At 42.6% G+C, this 9,521-nt stretch overlaps 1 protein-coding gene and 1 non-coding gene across 10 annotated transcripts in view; one reads left to right on the plus strand and one right to left on the minus strand.

Annotated features, from left to right (window-relative positions):
- The window catches only part of LOC122540819, a 17,583-nt gene extending 15,344 nt beyond the window's left edge, over positions 1-2,239 (plus strand). For all 9 annotated transcript variants that reach the window (XM_043677035.1, XM_043677036.1, XM_043677041.1 and 6 more), the window contains one exon: positions 1,824-2,239. In XM_043677035.1, the coding sequence (XP_043532970.1) occupies positions 1,824-2,061 (238 nt within the window). In that variant the 3' untranslated portion in view covers positions 2,062-2,239. The remainder of the gene's footprint in view (positions 1-1,823) is intronic.
- A 6,102-nt stretch (positions 2,240-8,341) lies between these two features.
- Positions 8,342-8,414, minus strand: trnar-ucg. Its single transcript has one exon. It is a non-coding gene; the product is annotated as a tRNA-Arg (tRNA).
- Positions 8,415-9,521: the final 1,107 nt, after the last annotated feature.

Here is a 9,521-nt window from a genome sequence, read left to right on the forward strand (position 1 = left end):
CGGAAAGGTGTGGGGAGGGAAATATATCCCTGGTGGTGGGGTCTGTTTGGAGGTGGCGGAAATGTCGGCGGATGATTTGGTTTATGCGAAGGTTGGTAGGGTGGAAGGTGAGCACCAGGGGCGTTCTGTCCTTGTTACGGTTGGAGGGCTGGGGTCTGAGGGCGGAGGTGCGGGATGTGGACAAGATGCGTTGGAGGGCACCCTTAACCACGTGGGAAGGGAAATTGCGGTCTCTAAAGAAGGAGGCCATCTGGTGTGTTCTGGGTGGAACTGGTCCTCCTGGGAGCAAATACGGCGGATGCAGAGGAATTTGGAATACGGGATGGCATCTAAAGAAGGAGGCCATCTCCATCTTCTAACCTCACCAACCATTATTTCCTACACAAATAAGCACAAGTGAATTCACAGTTAATACCCATCACCTAAATACAATTAAACACAGTTAGTATACAATTAACAATCCCTACCCTCCAATGATATATGCTATCACTGACTCCATTCCAACCCTTTTAGTATTCTGCAAAAGTTGAACAAATGCCCTTTGTTCTGCAAAAAGTATCTATCAATCAAAACTCCTGAATGTGTCCCTAAGCTTGAATCCTGCATTCTCCATCCTTAGCTAGTTCCCTTCCATGGCCCAACAATTCTGTCACATTCCACATATCATTCAGTCATTTCTAATCACCAACAGCTTATTTTTCACTGATATTACATGATAAAATGCAGATTTGGGCATACAGTTATTTAATCCTGAAATGTATTCTGTAGTGCTCCGTGCTAAAATATATTCAAAAAGCAGAATTCTAACTTGTTAAAGAATTATTTGAATTTAATTTTAGACATTTGGTCAATTCATAAATAAGTTGAGGGAAATTCTGATTTCAGCGTCAACTAAAGAAAGTAAATTCAGTTATGGACAGCAATACAACTTTACTAGTAATGACTTCAATTATTTTGCATTTACTTTTTCTTCCTTTTTTCATGACTTTTCTGGAAGTGTGAATTATTGCAGAGATTTAGTTCCATGGCTATTCATTAATAGCCAGTCCCAAATCTATGCTCAAATAGCTAATCCATATGTTTGTGCCTGGACTGTAAGCTCAGTTTTTCAAATCAGTGGAGAGTTAAATTGAATGGAGTGCAAAATAGGCAATTGACTTGAACTCACTACAATTCTGCCATGCTGTTATTTGAAAAAATCAACATCAACTCCTATCAGGTCCCCATCCAACAATCAAACATGGACAGTAATATATATCTTAACATTTTGAAATGCTTCAAGCTGGTGACCTGGAACATTTTATGATCAAAATGTCATGCATCGCTGTGAAAAAGGCAACAGTTCTATATTGAGTTGATTAATTATAGTAATTTAACCCAGTCATGGACTCCTCTGCAGCCTCCAAGCAAACCTTGCACAACCTCACAACAACAACCCTGACCTTTACCCACTAAACCCATACCCCACCTCCACCTCACCAAAGGAGATTCTGTGCCCATTCATTCTTGTTGGTCCTGGGTATCAGTCCTGTTACCACAGGATTTTAACAGTAGGAAATTATCATTTGCACCTTTCTTTTGGAGGTACCAAATTAATAAACTTGACCCCTCATTCCATGAGCTTGCACATGAGCAAGACGTCCGATGCCTTTGAGACTGTGCCCTGCCATGTAACAGCACCTGTAAAAATGGGAGAAATATTGCTCTTTGTGTGTGTGTATACACACGTGTGCATATATGGGTATGTGTGTTTGCAGAGGGATAGGGGGAGGTCAGAAATAAATGTTATTTAACAAAATTAACTTATATTTGATGACCTTTAGGTTGCAGGATTTGGAAAATGAATTTGTCTTCACTGAAAGGGAGCGGGATGTGGCCAGAAGGGAACGAAATATGGCCTTGCAGGAGAGAGAATTACTATTGAGAAAAAACAAGGAGCTGCTGAAAACTTTAAAACGGGTGCGCCAATCCCTGGAACATCAGGAAAACAAATGGCATGGAGCAGACCAGTCCAGTCAGGCACTGGCCTATATAGCACCCATGAGAAACAAGTGGAATTAATTTCCAATGGTCCCAGCAAAACATAATATTCAGTTTGTTTTTCCTTAGGTTCATACATTATTCATGTTCTTGCATGAAATCCTATTTGAAAGCAGAAACTCACTCTCCTTTGGTATGTATCTAATCTGCATATATATTTTGTACCTTGCTGAAATTTTTTGAGCATATTTCCTGATGCTCCTCTAAAGTACAATAAAAATCTCAGTTTGCTAATGTTTTGAAATGATGAGACTTGAATTGTATATTAATATATAGTATGCACTGACTGATCGGCTGTGCTGCAGTTCCTGATGAGTAGAAATGGATATTATCTACTTGGACTTCCAGAAGGCCTTTGATAAGGTGCTGCACAATAGGTAACTGAGTTAGATAAAAGTTCATGGCGTTAGAGGCAAGGTACTAGTGTGGATAGAAGCTTGGCTGTCTGGCAGAAAGCAGAGAGTGGGGATAAACAGATCCTTCTCAGGATGGCAGCCGATGACTAGTGTTGTTCTGCAAGGGTCAGTGTTGGGACAATTTTTCACTTTATACATTAATGATCTCGATGAGGAAATGTAGAGTATTTTGGCTAAGTTTGCAGATGCTACAAAGATAATTGAAGGCACAGGCAGTATTGAGGAGACGGGAGCCTGCAGAAGGATTTAGACCAGGTTAGGAGAATGGGCAAAGAAGTGGCAGATGGAATACAACATAGGAAAATGTGAGGTTATGCACTTTGGTAGCAAGAATAGAGGCATAGACTATTTTCTAAATGGGGAGAAAATTCAGAAATTTGAAGTGAAATGGGACTTGGGAGTCCTAATTCAGGATTCTCTGAAGGTTAACTTGCAGGTTGCGTCAGTAGTTAGGAAGGCAAATACAATGTTGGCATTTATTTCGAGAGGACTAGAATAAAAAAGCAGGATGTACTTCTGAAGCTTTATAAGGGCCTGGTCAGACTACATTTAGAATATTGTGAGCAATTCTGGGATCCATACCTCAGGAAGAATGTACTGGTCCTAGAGCAGATCCAGAAGTTCACAAGAATGATACCAGAAATGAAAGGTTTAACATATGAGGAACGTTTGAGGACTCTGGGCCTATACTCGATGGAGTTTAGAAGGATGAGGGGATCTAATTAAAACTTACAGAATACTGAAATACGTGAATAGAGTGGACATTGGGAAGATGTCTCCATTAGCAAAAGAGATTAGGACCCGAGAGCACAGCTTTAGAGTAAAGGGCAGACCCTTCAGAATGGCAATGAGGAGAAACTTCTTCAGCCAGAGAATGGTAAATGTATGGAATTCATTGCCACAGAAGGCTGTGGAGGTCAGGTCATTGTGTACATTTAAAACAGAGATAGATAGATGATTGTTAAGGGATCAAAGGTTATGGGGAGAAGGCAGGAGAATGGGGTTGAAAAACATATCAGCCATGAATGAATGACACAGCAGACTTGATGGGCTGAATGGCCTAACTTCTGCTCCTATGTCTTATGCTCTTAAGTGTACACTACAGTGTTTGGTTGAAGTCTGAAAGGTGCATTAGTTTCAGGTTTACTCAAGATTTTTTACACACTATATGAATACTGGAGGTGGGTGAAATAGAGAAGTGAACAGGAATGGTCAGTAAATGAATACAGAATAACAGCAAGGATTAAAACAAAAATGAGCTGAAAAATGTGTTGCTGGAAAAGCAGGTCAAGCAGCATCCAAGGAGCAGGAGAAACGACATTTCGGGCATAAGCCTTTCTTCAGGAATGAGGAATGTGTGCCAAACAGGCTAGGATAAAAGGTAGGGAGGAAGGACTTGGGGGAGGGGCGTTGGGAATGCGATAGGTGGAAGGAGGTTAAGGTGAGGGTGATAGGCCGGAGAGGGGGTGGGGGCGGAGAGGTCGGGAAGAAGATTGCAGGTCAAGAAGGCGGTGCTGATTCCGAGGGTTGGGACTGAGATAAGGTGGGCAGAGGGGAAATTAGGAAGCTGGAGAAATCTGCATTCATCCCTTGTGGTGGGAGGGTTCCTAGGCGGAAGATGAGGCACTCTTCCTTCAGGCGTCGTGTTGCCATGGTCTGGCGATGGAGGAGGCCAAGGACCTGCATGTCCTTGGCGGAGTGGGAGGGGGAGTTAAAGTGTTCCGCCACGGGACAGTTGGGTTGGTTCACTCCACCAAGGACATGCAGGTCCTTGGCCTCCTCCATCGCCAGACCATGGCAACACGACGCCTGGAGGAAGAGCTGATGAGGGAGTTGTGGAGGGAGTGGTCTTTCCGGAACGCTGATAGGGGAGGGGAGGGAAATATATCCTTGGTGGTGGGGTCTGTTTGGAGGTGGCGGAAATGACGAAGGATGATATGATGTATCTGGATGTTGGTGGAGTAGTAAGTGAGTCGAATCTCCTGCTCCTTGGATGCTGCCTTACCTGCTGCGCTTTTCCAGCAACACATTTTTCAGCTCTGATTTCCAGCATCTGCAGTCCTCACTTTCTCCTAGTTAAAACAAACATGCCTCTTTGTTATTTTGCTGTGATAAAAAAAAATTGGTGATGCACCACTTTGGCAACTTTTATTTTGGTGTCACCTCCATCTGGTCCATTTCCGACTCCTTCTCCACTCTTCCCTTCCTCGACATCTGTTTCCATATCCTCTGCAAACCCACTGACCCCCACAGTTACCTTGACTACTCATCCTCACATCTTGCTTCCTGTAAAGATTCTTCCATTCTGCCAGCTCTTCCATCTCCGTCACAGCTGTTCTGATGATGCCACTTTGACAAGGTGGCCTCTATAAAGTCCATCCTCGTCCTCAACTGAGGATTCCCCATCACTCTAGTTAATGGGGCCCTCAGCTGGATCTGATGCATCGCCCACACTTCAGCCCTCACCCCCTCTCTTCCCTCCCACAACAGCAATAGGGTTCTCCCTGTCCTCATCTACCATCCCACCAGCATCCATATCCAGAGGATCATTTGCCACCATTTCTGCCACCAACAGCTATTTACTTCCTCCCTCCTCAGTATCCAAGGACCCAAATACATCTTCCACGTGAAGCAGCACTCCACCTTCACTGATAACCCCTGTCACAATGTGGTCTCCTCTACATTGTGGAAACAAAGCATAGACTACATTATCGCTTCGCAGAACACCTATGTCTGTCCTCTAAAAGGACCCTGAGCTTCCAGTTGCCTGCCACTTCAACACCCCACCCTGTTCCCTGGCCAACATCTCTGTTTCAGGCTTGCTGAAGTGCTCCAGTGACGCTCAGTGCAAGTTGAAAGAACAGCACCTCATTTTCTGCTTGGGAGCTCCAAAGCCTTCTGCCATGGATATCGAGTTCAACAATTGAGGTCTTGAGGCACCTTCTTCTATGTCCTTATCCCAACCCTCACACACCAGGTCTTGTTATCACATGTGGTCAAGATTAGAGTGGTGCTGGAAAAGCATAGTAGGTCAGGCAGCATCCGAGGAGCAGGAAAATCGACGTTTCAGGCAAAAGCCCTTCACTGGGATATATCAGATCCAGCTGGGAGCCCCATTCCTGATGAAGAGCATTTGCCTGAAACGTCGAATCCAGCACCACTCTAATCTCCAGCATCTGCAGTACTCACCTCTGCCTTGTTATCTGCTATTACACACAACCCATTGTTTACCACTAATTGTCCCCATTAGAAGTTATTCATTCTCCCAGGCTGATTGTTATCCACTCCTTTCTCTGTCCAACTGTTCTCTCTCTTTGGGCACTATCTTCACCTATCGCTTACTCCTCAATCCCTCCCACCACCATATCTTTCCTAGTTACCATCAGCTCTGAGAATCTAAAACTCAACTCTAAATTCTCTTTACAGATGCTGTCAGACCAGTTGAGCTTTTACAGTAATTTTTGTTTTTGTTGCTAATGAATGTCCTGTTACAGTCAAGTATGAAACAACTGAAATTCCTGTTCCCTTTCCATAATGTCTGTAATCAGTCCATTTTTATAAAGGAAGCCTTGTGTGTTTCTTAATCCCTCAGTGTGTGGTCAGTTTGAATAACCCGCAGCAAAATTTTCATGCATATAAATGGAGAGGGTTATGTATTGACATGACCCTCCCCAGAATCTAATGCAGAGCTGTTCACTCATCAATTACACACACACAGTTGAAGAAATGTTGATATTGCACTTTTATAAGCTACGAACAAAAGAATAATTTGTTAAACATACGATTGGTTCATCTCAATGCAAGCCTGGTGAAGTAGAGATGTTTTCCACTCATAAAGAATAGTTTGGTGGATTCAATAACCAAATTTATGCGAGCACATCATTGCAAGATTCCCTCAAAGGAGTGGATTCTCTCAAAGGGTCACTTAGTTAGTTAGATTTACTACCATATCAGTCTTCTATGCTGAACTTGAAAAGCAATAGCGTCATAGGCTCCAGTCTTAAGATATAAATGTTGCTTGCTTTGCTGCTGCAACTTTTTCATGCTGTGTTGTTTGCAGACTGGCTGGTTTCTCCATTTCCTGGAGTAATAAAATTCATTATCTGTCGTCATTATTATTCCTACGGCAGGTAGAAAATTAAATTGTAAAGGTGACATAAATAGCCTGCAAAGGGATATAGCTAAATGAGTGGGCAAAAAAAAGGTAAATGGAGTATAAATGCTGAAAATATGATTGTGTCTACTTTGTCAGGAAGAATAGAAAAGTACTGTGTCATTTAAATGGATAAAGATTGCACTCAGAGGTACAGAGGCACCCCGGATACACTGTAAATGAATCAAAAGGTTAGTATACAGAAAGAAGAAGAAAAATAGAATGTTGCCAGTTATTACAACGGGAATGGAATACAAACATAGGGACCTTTTGATATAGTTGGACAGAATACTGACAGAAGTATTTCTGAGTACTGAGTATAGTTTTTTTCTCCTTATTTAAGAAAGGATCTATAGGACAACCTTGATTATCCGAACAAGACGGGCGGGAGGTATGTTGTTCAGATAATTGATCGTTCGGATAATTGATCTGATCGTAAACAAGCAGTAATTTATAACTGACGGTTATCCAACAATGCATGCCATAATGCCGTTTAACTGATAACTGAATGCCTGAGTTGCCTAATACCGTTTTTACAGGACCTTGAGATCTTGTTTGAATAATCCAAAATTTGGATAATTGACGCTCGGATAATCGAGGTTGCCCTGTAGATGCATTGATAGCAATTTGGAGAAGATTCCCTCAAAGAGATGGGGCTCCTCTCTTATGAGGAAAGTTTGATCAGACTGAACTAATTTCAATGGAGTTTAGAAGTGTGAGACATAATCTCATTGCAATATTTTAGATTCTGAACAGACTTCACAGGGTGGATGCTAAAAGATTATTTCCCCTTGCGGGAGAGACTAGAACTAGGGGACACAGCTTAAAAATAAGGAGTCTCTTATTTAAGGTGGGGGATAAGGTAGTTTTTTTTCTCTCTTAGAGGGTCACAAGCCCTTGGAACTCTCTTCTCCAAAGAGTAGATGTGGGTTCATTGACGATTTTTAGGGCAGACATCATTGGATACTTTGCCAATGGGGGAGTCAATGGTTGTCAGGGACAGGTGGGAAAGTAGAGTTGAGGCCACAATCAGATCATCCAAGATACATTTGAATGGAGAAGCAGGCTAGAGGCTGAATCACGTACTCATATTGCTAATTTGTGTGTACACATGTTTTGACCTCAATAATACTACGTGGACCTATAAAGCCAACATGAAATGCCATGGAATTCATTGCCACAGAAGGCTGTGGAGGCCAGGTGATTGAGTGTAGTTAAGACTAAGATAGATAGGTTCTTGAATATCAAGGGGATCAACAGTTATGGGGAGAAAGCAGGAGAATGGGATTGAGAAATTTTACAGCCATGATTGAATGGCGGAGAGGACTCGATGGGCTGAATGGCGTAATTTCTTCTCCTATATCTTATGACTTTCATGATATGTCCTCATGATACGTCAGCTTCTTTAGTTAATACAATGAATGCTGTGTGTAGTAGGTTGTCAGAAATAGAATGTCACCATCTAAATTACAATGATAATAAAATCATAATAACTTTCAACAAAGGCGGGAAATGTATATTTGAAAATAACACCATGTTTGGGAAAAAGCAGGCTCGAGCACTAAAAGGTAAGAGAAAAATGCAAAATTCTCAAGATTTTAGCTTATTCTGACGAAGGTGTGTGGGGGGGGGGGCACTATTTTAATAAGTTAATCTTTACACTGGTACATATGACTCGGGATTTTGAAAATAGAACAGTCCTAAACCAATTCGAAATAAAAATAAAAAGCTTCGACCGCGACAGGACTCGAACCTGCAATCTTCTGATCCGAAGTCAGACGCCTTATCCATTAGGCCACGCGGCCGACAAGCAGGTCAGTGGCAGTAGCTTAGAAAAGCATTCAGAGAACTGATTCACACACCTTACTCTGTACTGGAGTCTCTCTTTACATTCATTGAGGCATTATTTGACATTTTGGTTCTCACTGGATGTTGCCAATTAACAACAGTTACCATATTTATAATTATTTAATTTGTTGGGATGAAAACAGAGCCCCACACCGCCGCTTGCAGGAACCCGACTTCAGTACACAAAGCTCATCACGGGGAGCCATTCCTCCACGTGTAGCGGCACCTCGAGGAACCTATCCTCAGTACAAGAGTCGCTTGGGGAGCCAGTCCTCCACGTGCAGTGCCACCTGGCGGAACCCATCCTCAGTGCTCGACTTGCAGTCCCTTTTAGGGGCCATTCCTCCACGTGCAGCGCCACCTGAAGTATGTTCGTTCCACTGCAAACGATCTGCATCGAAGAGAGTGGCAGTGACAGTGTATACCACAATGTGCAAAGTTCAGTGCAGAAATTAGCCAAGGCACTCTCAACAGCACCCTCCAAACCTTCGGCCATATAAAAGCCAAAGGAATACCCCTACCTGCAAGATCTAATCACTGTCACTGGGTAAAGATCATCGAACACCCTCCTTTCCACAACTATGGCTGTACCTACACAAGGTGGACATGGTCTTGCCAGTCCACAGAGTTTTCATTAAAGAAAGGAACCTAAAGGCAGAAAACACTTGCTATAACCTGATGTCCAGATTCATTTTGCTGCCTGAAATGCCGGTTGACCAAACAGACCAGGAAGTCTACTAATTCAATCTCAGATCTGTGTTGGGGGAAATTGTTCTCAGCCAAAGGTGGTATGGTGCATTTATTGAGTCTGAGTGCTGTTGAATTAGAGAGGCAACAATCAGCTGGGGTTCCTGGTCCTGTTGCCATCCTGAATCCCATTGCAAAATGTACATGTAGATATGAATTGATTTGATTCATTATTGTCACAGACACCTAGATACAGTGAAACGTTTTGCTGTACAGGCAGATCATATGTACATAAGTGCATTAGGGTAATAAAACAGAGCGAGGAATACAATGTTAAGGCTGCAGAGAAGGTGCACAAAGAGCGAGGTCAGTATTAA

The sequence above is a fragment of the Chiloscyllium plagiosum genome, chromosome 36 (assembly GCF_004010195.1).
Source record: "Chiloscyllium plagiosum isolate BGI_BamShark_2017 chromosome 36, ASM401019v2, whole genome shotgun sequence".
NCBI lineage: Eukaryota > Metazoa > Chordata > Chondrichthyes > Orectolobiformes > Hemiscylliidae > Chiloscyllium > Chiloscyllium plagiosum.